The sequence below is a fragment of the Sardina pilchardus genome, chromosome 10 (assembly GCF_963854185.1).
Source record: "Sardina pilchardus chromosome 10, fSarPil1.1, whole genome shotgun sequence".
NCBI lineage: Eukaryota > Metazoa > Chordata > Actinopteri > Clupeiformes > Clupeidae > Sardina > Sardina pilchardus.
In genome coordinates, this window is record NC_085003.1 from 9,712,487 (window position 1) to 9,725,837 (window position 13,351).

The 13,351-nt window shown below is 42.3% G+C and overlaps 1 protein-coding gene across 1 annotated transcript in view; it reads left to right on the top strand.

Moving 5' to 3' along the window:
* Positions 1 to 2,498: 2,498 nt before the first annotated feature.
* The window catches only part of ush1c (Usher syndrome 1C), a 28,448-nt gene continuing 17,595 nt past the window's right edge, over positions 2,499 to 13,351 (top strand). The window contains exons 1-11 of the mRNA XM_062547926.1: positions 2,499 to 2,581; positions 4,876 to 4,943; positions 6,756 to 6,899; positions 7,471 to 7,609; positions 9,131 to 9,239; positions 9,703 to 9,727; positions 10,519 to 10,576; positions 11,127 to 11,230; positions 11,573 to 11,657; positions 12,140 to 12,199; positions 12,439 to 12,495. Of these exons, the coding sequence (XP_062403910.1) occupies positions 2,546 to 2,581; positions 4,876 to 4,943; positions 6,756 to 6,899; positions 7,471 to 7,609; positions 9,131 to 9,239; positions 9,703 to 9,727; positions 10,519 to 10,576; positions 11,127 to 11,230; positions 11,573 to 11,657; positions 12,140 to 12,199; positions 12,439 to 12,495 (885 nt within the window). The 5' untranslated portion in view covers positions 2,499 to 2,545. The remainder of the gene's footprint in view (positions 2,582 to 4,875; positions 4,944 to 6,755; positions 6,900 to 7,470; positions 7,610 to 9,130; positions 9,240 to 9,702; positions 9,728 to 10,518; positions 10,577 to 11,126; positions 11,231 to 11,572; positions 11,658 to 12,139; positions 12,200 to 12,438; positions 12,496 to 13,351) is intronic.

Sequence of the window (13,351 nt, forward strand, 5' to 3'; positions counted from 1 at the left end):
TGAGGGGTGCGCTGCTCAGGACTGCACCGGGTGGGTGGGGGTGGTGTGTGTGTGTGTGTGTGTGTGTGTGTGGGGGGGGGGGTCCTCAGAAGTCATAAACTTCTCAGAGTACTATAAGTATATCCTGTACCAGTGAACAGAAAACAGCTTCATCCATTTTCCTTGAATACTTTGTTTTCTGAGAAGGAACACTGTAGAAAGCGGAAATGCGAGTGGAAATAAAGTCCCTGACATCAGTAATTAGTTCTAGTAACTTAGTAATAACTTATCAGTTATTTATCATTGCTAATTATCACCATATGAGATCAAGAACATTTTCCTGGCTGACAATTTCATTGCAATTTTCCTTGCTGACATAAAGAACATGTAGGCTAGTGAATCTTAAAGAGGTAAGATAATGAAATACAATTAATGATGAGGAAAGGAGGACAGCAAGACAGCTTTGGGGACACTTTAGGAACACTCGTTTTTTTATCTATTTATCCTTTATTTGACAAGGAAGAACCGGTCAAAATACAATATCTCTTCTACCTGGTAGTCCTGGTCAAGTTGGGCAGGACTTAGAGTGTAACAGTTCAACATTTCTTTAAAAGAGTATAATTGCTCTACATTTTGGATCACGTGTTTACACCATGTAAACAGTTTCAGCATCTTTGTGTCAGGAGGAAATCCTGGGTAGTGGTGCAAATCAACATGATATTATGACTGGATAACTCATTACCTGGAAAACTATACTAGGACTTTGGGGAGTGTACCTTTCAAAATATTAGAAAAGTTTGGGATTACCCCTTGACAGGAGAACAAATGTGTCTTTGCACAACTGGCACCACCTAGAGGACAAATGCTGAATTGCAGTCCAAAGTAATTTTCTGAAAATAACAATGGTCAACATATTGTCATTTCTAACTTACTGTAACACAAGTCTATCAAAAGGCTTCAGGAATGTCATCAAAGTTTTTGTTGTTTATATATTAACTTACACAATGTTAGGTATTTCTCAAGTATCCTACCGGTAATCATATTTGTGTCCCAGACAGCAAATTCAGAAGTGAGTAATTGTGATAACATCACACTGATGAAGCTATGTAATATAGCACCAAAGAACTGATTCTATCGTATAGCCAAGAAGTTATCAACTGTAGAGTGCTGTCTCTTTTGTATAGTATTATTGGTATTATTATTACTTTGCATTCTGAATTGTGTCTGTGAGCATTTAGAGAGCTAAAAAAAAGGCAAATGTATAGAAAATTATATACTGTCCTATGGCCTATACTGTCATCACACCAATCTGTTTATGAAGAAAATTTATGATAATTAAGTAACATACAGTACATGTTTGCGTTACCTGAATTTGGGTAAATATTATTCATTTTTCCGGTTTCCTATGTCCTTGTGTCCTATGTGTGTGTGTGTGTGTGTGTGTGTGTGTGTGTGTGTGTGTGTGTGTGTGTGTGTGTGTGTGTGTGTGCGTGTGTGAGAGAGGAGGTTAGGTTACATCTGCAAATCCCTGCGTCAGAGCAAGGGTCAGATTGGAGTCCCAATGTCAGGCCTACAGATGGACCCGGTCTCCAACAGCTGAACTAGCACTGCCACCTCGAGCATAGAGAGACACACACACACACACACACACACACACACACACACACACACACACACACACACACACACACACACACACACACACACACACACACACACACACACACACACACACACACACACACACACACCCCTTACCTAACCTTTAGTGGCAGCACACTGCATGTAATGCAGGAATAGGAGAATAGGCTCTACTAGTCTCTTTAGTTTCCTAGAGTGCTAGACCGAATTTGTAACTAACTAAAAGAAGGGAGAAAGGGCTACACCTTCCATTAGCCTAGCCTAGTCATTTTCATTTCAGCACATGCACTGCATGTACAAATCTGTTCACAAACACAACATACCTCCGCACAACTTTAAAAGTAGCACCCCGTTTAAATAGACACAAGTAAAAAGAGGAGAGTTGGTTTTTACAGTCAGACGGAGAAGAAGGATGAGGAGAGAGAGAGGAATGTGGAAGAATGCCAAATATTATGCATTCATTTAGATTCACATCTGTGTCCTGGAAGGATGTGGATTCAGGCACGTGCGCATGCGCACACACACACACACACACACACACACACAATGCTGATGTGGGTGGTCTGTCTTTCATTCTTACTTACAGATGGGTCAGCATTTATAAAATGTTGTTTAAATCGCTTTGCTTTATATTATGATTTGCAAGTAGTCATCGTTCTGTCATGATATATGCTTCTCTGAATATAGGGCCTGTTGCATCCCATTGCAGAGCAGAAGACTAGACAGGAAATGTTTTAGAAAATCTAGGATACAAAGCAGTAATTGGCATGAGTGTGTCATAGTAATAGGCTATCAGGGCAAAGGTTAGCACATCACTGTTACATAGAGTTGCCAGCATACTATCTACCCCACCCAGTGTTCACTGACAGAAGTGCGCAGACGGATCAAACGCCTAGGAACCGGTGTGAGGGAACCTTAGCTAAAAATGGAGAGAAGAGTGGCACGAGAATTCAGACATAAAGTAAGAAAGTTGTTTTTGTTGATATTCTTGTTTTCTTTTTTCTCAATTCTTCCCAAAGCGCACCAGTTTATAGTTTGGACGTTATTAAGAGCAGTACACCTTGCGCAGATGAATGGCGGAAGGGTTGTCAAGGCAATAACCTGTAACTTGTCTTGTTGACAGTTTTGCCGAGAAATACGTCTTGTTGTTAGCCTAACCTACTTCTTAGATGTTCATGAATTGCACTTAATTATTTTGTTGGACAATGACGACATATTGTATTTCGGTTTTTACCTATGTATTCAGTTTGTTTTCTTAACGCAGTTGGAGACGTGTATGTTTGACTTATTATTTAGATTACATCGGTGGTGTTCTTATTAATATCATCAACCAATGTGTTTGATATATTTTAAAAGAGTCGTGCGTAGTTAAAATCCCTATAGGTAAAGAGATAAATGGCGTAACAACGCAACGCCAGCAGGCTACGACTGCAGTTGGGCAAAGGTAGGCAAACAGGTAAAATGTTGGGGCGTTCCACTATTCAAAGCCCCTGACGTTTTGCCAGGAAATTGAACAGATAGTAGGTTAGGCTGACACAATGTAATTTTCTTAAAACAAGTTGTCTGGAATTTGTTATTTCGAAAAGGAGAGTACAATTTACGAAAGCAAGACAACAGTTTTTAAACGGAACAGGATATCACTGTTGGTAATATTAGTCTTCAGCCATCTGTTCTGAACCTCTATGCAGACTCATACTCGCGCACACATTCAGAGGGAGGGAGAGGGAGAGAGAAAGAGGGGAGGGTATCCACAAAGGGCACATCACATTATGTTCCCTGTGTTAGAGATGCTCGGTCAGCTGTAAGGAATTGGGTAGTTAAACACCCTTGCCTCAATTAGAGATGGCATATCTAGCATGGTCTCTGAGAGGAGGACTGTTCACTTCTGAACAAAAGGCCTTGTATTTATGCCTGTCTAGTTTCCTCTCTGCCCATGCTAGTGTTTGTGTGTATGTGCCTGTGTATGCTTTAAGAGTTTCTTGTCAGGATATGCTATATTTTTATGTCTAAATCGTGGGATTTCGTTTTTTAGAATACTAAGTATGATCCAGCATAGTCTTTGTCCTGACTCTCCAAAGTGTGTTTGTATGAAGCTGACTGGTAAAACTGCAATCTTTCACACACTGCTGCTTTATCACATGTGCTCTTTTATTGGTCCAGAGTTCACTCTGTCATTGACTGGTCAGGACTAAAAAATGCACATCATAAATGTCCTCAGTTTTGGTCCTGCTGTTTGATCTTGCAGTGTGCATTTGTTTGTACAGTAGGACATAAGTCTGGCCTGTATTATTAATACATTCACATCTACTCAAACATCATCTTCAACAATAAGGAATGGTTACGTGTTAAAAATGGAACTGATGTCCATTTGTCCTTTGAGCCAAAGTTATGACAAGTGGTGATAACCAATACATTATACATGAAGATGTTCCATGAAAGGCATAGACCACTGCAAACAGAAAAATATTACATTGTTATACAGTCCACAAGACATTGTAGTCTTTCCTTACTTTCTTAGATTGTTTTTTTTTAAGATTTCTGCAAAGGAACCCCTAAGGGTTCTTTAAAGCCTGTATGGTTCTATACAGCACCCCAAGAACCCTTCTTTTAAAGAGTGTATGTATTGATGCATACGGAGGTTCCTGGTTTGCACGAGAGATGTGCTGTGGTGCCTCGCTCCTTTCTGGCGAGGGGGGGGGGGGGGGAGGGTGCTCTGTTTTGGCGGTGGAGGTGGTGGAATCAGGCTGTCTGAGCGCTGTAAGGTGACACTATTCACCAGCCTAACCCCCTACTGTGTATAAGGCCATAGATGAGGCCAGGAGCTCAGAGTCTTTATAAACAGGCCACCTGCCCAGGATATCGTCTGGACGGGACCACGATGGGGAAATGAGCAGCCGACACTTTGCTGTTATTGAGCTAGATAAACACACACTCTCACTCACGCACGCACACACACACTCATATGCACACACTGGGACGGATTAAGCGCAATGTGCTACATCTGTGAATGGCCAAAGCGCTTCCTCAAAATATTTCTTCGCCAGCTAAGCCACTACCAGGTAAGGGGATTTATTGCTATGTCTGATTTGCGTATAGCACACACAATCTCTAACTATCCCTCCCATTGGCAACAGAGGGGACAGGCTCACTAGGCGAGGTCTGTGCTGTGGGGGTTTATGGCTGCCTCTGAGGGCAATATCAGTGTTATGAGGGTTATTTGGTGAGGAGCTGCTCAAAGGTCACTTTGTCTTGCAGGTGGAGCTGCTGATTGCTAATGAAGCAGAGAAGGACTATCTGTATGATGTGCTGCGGATGTACCACCAGTAAGTCCTCTGTCTCCTCCCATGCCAAGATGCAATATGGAAGTTATGTTGTCTATGATAAGAATGCTTGGAGACCGATAGATTTTTCTGGACATTGCTCATGTCAAACATTTTTTTTTCCATGTAAATATGAAATCCCTAAAGCATAAAATGAACATATTTCATTTCTATTCCTTCTTAATTGCTACTACAGAGTGGCACTATTATGGCTGGTCGAAAGACAGTTTTCAGTCATTGACCACAAACATGCTAAAATGTTAGGGTATTTAAAATCACAGAGGCCTTCTTTTGTAATTGAATTCCTCTCAGCTTGATGGTCATAATTTATACAACCCTTTTTATTTCATCATGCTGACTGTTTGTCATCATTGTACATCACTTCATATAAGATCCGAGGCATCTATCTTGTTTTTAAGAAGTAAATTGATTGTTGAATTATTTAACAGTCACAGCACGTCTTGATGCTTTATGTTTCTAGATCAGTGTGGAAGCCTTTGTGTCCCCTTGCTCTCTCAGTTCTGGCTGATTCCATACCTGTCTCAGCTCAGGGGCCTGTATCAGTTCAGATTAGAGTAGGTGACGAGGCAGGGGGACTGGTTTACTCCTGAGTGTTCTGCATTGTCACTCAAAGTGGGCCGCTCGTTAATCCCTAAACGGAACCGCACACACACGTGCTGCTCGTGGAGGAGGATTCGGTTTCTTCCCCAGCTGGCGCCCATAATGCCGCCTGAATGCCCGCGGGTCCCACCTCTGGCAGGAGTTTCCACCTGATCTCGTGTCAGGAGGGCTGACTTCTCCTCCCCGGATTGGCCAGGAAGAGGAGAGTTTCCACTGCGCTCCATCCAGCCGAGGCGGCCATTCAGAAAAGCCCCTTTTGCTCCTGACACTCGAGTCAGGAATGAAATGGCAACCATCAATGATTCATGGGATGAATCTCAAAACTGTTGCCTGACTAATTGCTGTGCAACCTCAGGGCAATGTTTTATTTTAGTTTTTTCCCATTTTGTTTTGTTTTTGGTTCGATTAAGGTTCCACAGTTAATCAATTCAAGTCGGTCAAGGTTGCCATGGTGCTAACCATGTGATGAATGTTTTTATGGTAACCTATAGTTTATGAAATATAAAAATCCCATGATCTATGGTATCTTCTGAGTATTACGAACAACTTCAAATTCTCAATCAATAGAGGCAACAGAAACAGTAAACCAACTACAACAACAGTAAACAACCCTTTGGCAGTTAGTGCTTAAGACAAACTACTGAACTTATATCAGACTTGCTTCAACCACATTGTTTATTACATTACTAGCTATGTCACTCTAATGGACTTACTGTACAGTCATCACATCAGCACTAAACGTCATTATTTTTGGTCAATGACGATGTTATAAAATCGTTTTGCATGCAGTCATATTAGTCGTTTCACATGTACTAGAAACTAGAAAAGTACTCAGAGCGTGCAAACCTCTGCCAAGCGAAAACATAACCGCCTCCTGGATCCAGACGGTGAATGACCCAAGGATGAAATTTAATAGTTTCTACCTTGGGTCATTTCAGGCCTTCCCTGAAAATGTAATCGAAATCCATCCATAACTTTGAGTTATCTTATGAACAGACAAACAAACAAACAAGCAAGCAAACAAACCTAGATGAAAACATAACCTCCTTGGCGGAGGTAATAAGCCTCTCAGGGGATTTCCTAGACATCCAGTCTTCATTTCATCATGCAGTAGCCAACATGTGACTGTGATATAGGTTGTTGCGAGAAGGATTGTGGAAGTGGACTGATATCTTTTGCCCCTACCCTGTGTAGGTCTATGGACCTGCCCGTGCTGGTGGGGGACCTGAAGCTGGTGATTAACGAGCCCAACAGGCTGCCGCTCTTCGACTCCATCCGACCCCTCATCCCCCTCAAGCACCAGGTGGAGTACGACCTGCTCACCCCCAAGAGGTCACGGTGAGTATGGAGGAGAAGCGCTGTCCCGCTCAGTGTACCACGGGCCCAGGGAGGCGAGATAATGAGGATGGTGGGGTGGCAGATGATTGTGTTGAACAGATGATTGGAACTGCTTTTGGTTACGATTCTGTTTACCTCTCTACCCGTTTTATAGCTCTGTCATATATATCTTTATATATACTGTATATATATATATATATATGTATGTGGTATGTGTGTGTGTGTGTGTGTGTATATAAAGGAAGAAAAGACACTTTGCATAAGTACATTTGCATCGAAACCTTTAACATGTCCGTCTTTTTAATGGCATCATAATGTAAAAAAGAACTTACAAAGTATGGCACAGTATTCCCTTGAACAAACAGTCCCTGCTGCCGGGTACAATGTTTATTAAAATGGTCTGGTCCTACAAACCAAGTATTACTCTCTAATTAAATATATAGCCTCAGGGTCATTGACTGATGCCCAGGGCTAATGAACTAGGCAAATGTAAATTAGTCACTTAGTGTGTGTGTGTGTGTGTGTGTGTGTCTGTGTGTGTGTGTGTGTCTGTGTGTGTGTGTGATGGCAGAAAACTGAAGGAGGTGCGTTTGGACCGGACCCACCCAGACGGTCTGGGCTTGAGCGTGCGAGGGGGGCTGGAGTTTGGCTGCGGCCTCTTCATCTCTCAGATCATGAAGGACGGACAAGCCGAAAGTGTTGGCCTGCAGGTGAGAATGCACTCATGCACTCATACATCACCACTTCCAGCCAGAGCGAACCAGTCAACAAAGCTGTATTTCAAAAAAAAGAAATGTCTGGCTTTGACAGATATATCGTGAGGTGAGACGCAGAAAGAGAGTCACGCCATTGTGCCCAGGGCTACGTGACATTGCCCGGAAAAAAACTCAGAGTGGCAGAGGAGGAGGAGGAGGAGGAAGAAGACAGGGAGGATGATGAAGTGCGCTGACATCTCAGCTCCTCTTTGGCATCACCAAGAAGGCGCTTGGTAGCCTAGAAATCTAGACGCACCCTAGCTTGGCTTGCCAGGCTAGGCGCTTGGGGGAAAAGTGAAGTGAAAGGAGTCAGCTTGCACCAAAACAAGTACTTTAGTATTGCTGCTCCAGGACAAGAGATGAAGAGCAAGGCCACTGTAGACCGGATAACGCCACCACCACAACTAGCTGTGTGTTTACCTGGTGGGCTTTCACCAATGCAAGGGACTGTCAACTGCCGGTAGAACTAGGTACAGTAGGCAACAAAAGGTTCCCAGACTGAAATTTGGATATGCCTATACTGGCACATAAATAATTGGCCATCTTAAAGAATATACTTGAGAATGATTATACATGATCTATAGGACATTATCCATTTTGCTAATATTGATGGCTGTTTCAGAAACTGTATCATACTTTTTGATATTGATCAGAGGAATACTGAAATATGTCTATCAAATGAGATTGTGAGTGGTGGCATTTTGTCCCTAGAGATGGCTAATCAGGTCACTTAAGGACACACTAGGAGCTAGGGATATGTTCAATGCAATCTGTCACCAACAGGGGGAGACAGAGGAGTATTCATTTAGTCAGGATGTGATGTTTTCCATCTTCTCCACATTGAATTTCACAGTGTGAAGATCAATGCAGAAATTATGCAATATTGATTTTATTATGCACTCTTTTATGTGTTTTTTTTGTCATTTGAATGATAAATTGTGCAGATAGACTTTTTCGATCTGAGAGAGCTCTTAGAGGCTTTCCAATCGAAATGTTCAAAACCACAGACTGGACTTTTGTGTAATGTTCTATAAAATGTTGACTTGTCAAAGGCCGTGTCTGTTTATGCAGTTGAAACTGTCTATTCTAGTACATCATTCTGAGTTATAGTTATTGCTTTGCCCTCTCCAATCTGGCTAACGGCTTGCAGTGCCTCAATTGAATGTTATTTACAGCCTAATCTGTGAGGCAGGACATATTGGCTCTCATCCCATATACACTAAGCAATCCACAAATTGCATTCAATCTAGAGGCCATCCTATCTCATCTCTGATTGATTTGGAGTTGCCGTTTCATCAACACAACAGCCAATTAAATGAGTAGAATTGATGCTGGCAGCACCTCAGCACAACAAGCTTGTTTCATAAAAAGAAGTCCAGCAGAAATCAATCATGTTGGTATGAAGGAGCTTCTATGAGATGCAGGTGTAGTGTCCTGCTAACCCTTGTCCTCTCGTCTTTGTTGTCCTCCTCTCAGATCGGAGACGAGATTGTCCGCATCAATGGCTACTCCATCTCGTCCTGCATCCACGAGGAGATTATCAGCCTCATCAAAACCAAGAAGATAGTGTCGCTGAAAGTCAGACGTGAGTCACTCGCGGCCCATTCAATCCTCCCCCCTTTGCTTTTCAATACCAGTCCACTTCCTCTCACAAAGCAAAGGTTTCAAAAAAGAAATTCAACGCAGGATGGGGCATTTGAAACCATACGAACTGGCCTGGTAGGAGCAGACAAGGGTTGACTCCATTTCACCTCTGTGCTAGGAGCAATAGGCTTAGCAGAGGCAGGCAACAAAAGAGCAGCCTTTTCCACTGCAGTCCTTATCTGGAACCACAGCCTTTCCCTCTAGTCTTTCCTTTTGTTTGCCAGTGAAAAGCAGGCACAAGTCTTAATTGCCAATCCGCTCTGAGCGATATAGTGTCATAATAAATCCTATGGGAAATGGACTGTCTGTTTCATTTCACATTTGTGCATTGCTCAGTTAATGTTGCCGTCATGGTGAATAGAGAAGCTCATGATTTTTAACTGTAATCATTTTTGTTTTTGCAGATGTTGGAATGATACCAGTGAAGAGGCAAGCTTTTTAATATCATCTTCTCATTCTCTCTCCCCATGTTATTTATTTGTGTTTATGTTCAGGGTGAGCAGTGATATTGAAATCATTTATTGCAGCAGTCTGTAAGTGTGCTTGATAAATCACTCTGTTTAGCATCAGTAATGGGTATATGGAGCCTGCATTATAAATGGTGGCCATCCCGGTCTAGTAGGCCTACTGCTTGTAGCTGTCATGGTAATGGGCATAGTTTATAGATTCTGTTACACGTGACTGGTTTAAAAGGGCAACATTTATCCCACAGCAGATAACTGATCCTTGTGGAATAAATCATCATCGGATGTATCAACTAGAACAGTTGTCGGGAGCGTAGTGAGGCCATATCATATAGTTAACATGTCTAATCTGTTGAATTACTGAAATTGTTCCTGAGGCCAGGAAATAGCAGTTTAGATAAGCATTATCAGAAACTGAAACCAGTTTCATTCAGAAAATGAGTAAGGCATCATCTCACTAACAGGCAACTGTAAATGGATGGTTAGAGTGCACTACTGACCTTACTGTACTGTAACTGACCCTAGGCAGATGGGTTAGGACGGTGTTGGGCCCTTGAGTCGTGGATCTGTCCGAGGTTTCTTCCTATATGTATTTCCAATTCTAGGCAGTTTTTCTTCGCCCCTGTTACTCATGGGGCCTCTCTGAATGTTTAACACTCTGTAACGCGCCATGAGACATGTGTAATGTTTTGGCACTCTGAAATTAAATTGAAATTGAAATTAAAATGACCGAATCCACCTCTCATTTTCTCACAGCTCCACGGAGGACCCGCTGAAGTGGCAGTTTGTGGACCAGTTTGTGTCAGAGTCTGGGGTAAGTGCCAGGGGGTATCACCATGAGTCAGTGTCTTGTGTCTGCCCTCACCACTGTCATCATTACCATCGCTATTTCTACTGTCTAGGCGCCAATCTCTCGGCAAAGACCTGTGTGTGTGTGTGTGTGTTTGTGTGTGTGTGTATGTGTGTACTGTATGTGTGTGTGTGTGTGTGTGTGTGTGTGTGTGTGTGTTGTCTAACACCGTCAGTTGTTGTGTTGTTCTGCCTGTCCTTTTGTATGGATGTGTAATAAACATACATACAGTACATACATACATACAAACACACGTGAGGGTACAAGACATTCCGTACATGATATACAGTACATGACATTCCTATGCAGTACTACCGTAATTCCCTAACTATTAGCCGCGGCTTATACATTGATTTTGCTAAATTTCTTAAGCGATGAGGTTAATATACGAGGGCAATTACAATGCTATTAATATGATTTGTTTCTTTTAACTTGCATAAAAACTGTCCTGCGGCTTATGCATAATGCAGGCTAATAAACAGGAAATGACTGTCTTCCTCCCTGTGCTCTACAGGACAAGAAGAGCAGTGTGGCTGGCCTGGCCTCCATGGGAGGAAAGGAGATCAAGGAGAAGAAGGTCTTCTTGAGTCTGGTGGGGACCACAGGCATGGGCATCAGGTCAGACGACACACACTCTGTGGGGGTCACAAGTATGAGAGGAGGGTGTGTGTGTGTGTGTGTGTGTGTGTGTGTGGAGGAGAAAAAGCAGGTCGTTTTTGTAGTGTCAGACAAAATCTCCATTTCATGGCAAATGAAGTCCAAGACTTGGCACAGGCTTGGTGGGAGTGTAGGCGAGATATGCAACAATCTGACAAGAGGAACAAGAATCTTTCCTCTCGAAATATCAGGAACGAGTGTGACCATGTTGGCTTGAGAGGCATGCTAACACACTGTGCATGAATATCAGACATATCATGGACCCTTTGATGTTCAGACAGCATGTCTGTAAATTTTTCACAGCATCTCGAGTGGCCCACGGCAGAAGCCAGGGATCTACATCAGCAATGTGAAGCCAGGCTCTCTCTCTGCTGAAGTTGGACTGAAGGTAAAGCACTTCTGCCTGCCATAGCACATGTGTATTGTGACTGCAGAGTACTAGCTACAATCCTGTCCATCTAACCACAACATTCAGATAAAGATTTTCTGGGTGTCTTGTCTGTTCTGAATATTACATTATAAAGTAGGGTAGGGTTAGCCTGGGTGCTCCCATCCTGCCTTGCGCGGTGATTTCATTCACGCTGCTGAGGCAGTCTGGAAACTACCACCCTAATTTTTGACTGAGATAGGGGACCAATCACAGAACAGGGGAGAAAGCAAGACCATGATAAGCTATGCACAGACGCATTTGATAGACATCAAATAAGACGTTTAACAGTAAATACCTACAGTACAGATTGCCTGATTCAGGACTCAAGATTGACCTGTTTTGATAGTAGTGTGCAGAATCATGTGATGATTTATGATTTGATGTGTGTGTGTGTTTGTGTGTTTGTGTGTGTGTGTCTGTGTATATGTGTTGTACATTAGATGGGTGACCAGATCGTTGAGGTCAATGGGGTGGACTTTACCAATTTGGACCACCAGGAGGTAAGAACCGTAGGCCAGAAAATCACTTGATATTTGGTTTGACCACGGTCATCAATGAATTGTTCATGAAAATGTAATAGTTAACATCAATGCAGTGTTCTTTCAATTAGTACAGATTTTATACACACATGTATTATATGACCCCCCCCCCCCCCCGATAATCCATGTACATGTAGTTAAAGACAAGTGATTATATAACTATGTTATTATCTGATGAAATGTATTATTTCCTCTCGCAGGCAGTTCGGGTGCTGAAGAGTAGCAGGAGTTTAACCATCACAGTTCTCACTGGCGCAGTAAGTGTCTTAACCAGTTATCGCTCATGGAGCAATGCCGCTAACTACCGTTGTCTGCCATTTTCATGCTTGCATCGGGTTTGGGTTTGGATCATTGCATAAACTCAAACAGTCCTTTTCGGTAGTTCCTTTGATACTGATATGAGTGGTAGAAAGAAGTCAGGAAACTGATATACACGTCCGTAATCCCTTATATACCCTCCATGTACTGCTGTGTGTCTCTGAAATGCCCCTGCTGTATATCTCTGAAATGGAAATGGAAAGGTTAATGAAACATACATCAAACCTCTGTGACAGGCATTTCTATTATATACTGTAGTGCTGTTCTGGAGGCTGCACTACATGACTCATAAAGATCTGATAACTCTGTCCCATTTATGGAGGCGGAGGAGAACAGTCTTCATGAACAGCTTGATCAGACACAGCTGCGCTGCGGTTCATTTGCTGTGATGTTCTAGTTCACTCGTACACTCATATGAATTATTTGACCACCGCAGTCTCTCTCTCACTCTCTTTCCTCTCTCTTTCTCTCTCTCTCTCTCTCTCTCTATCTCTCCCTCTCTCTTGATGTGTATAGTATATATATATATATTTATATATAATTGTATATTATACCACTGCTTTCTGTCTGTGGCAGTATGAGTTTGAAAGGGGAAAATCAAGCACTGGAAGAAAGTGGTGAACAAACTAAAGGCATATTAAGCAGGCAAAAGGTGCCATTTCAATAGCGCTTTTTATACAGCACTCTATCCACCACACTCAGATAGATCCTTCAAAACCTCCAGACCCTACAGTATATAATGTTAGCTTAGGTTTTGAGCCATTATTACTTAATTAATACTTAATAATCTATAAC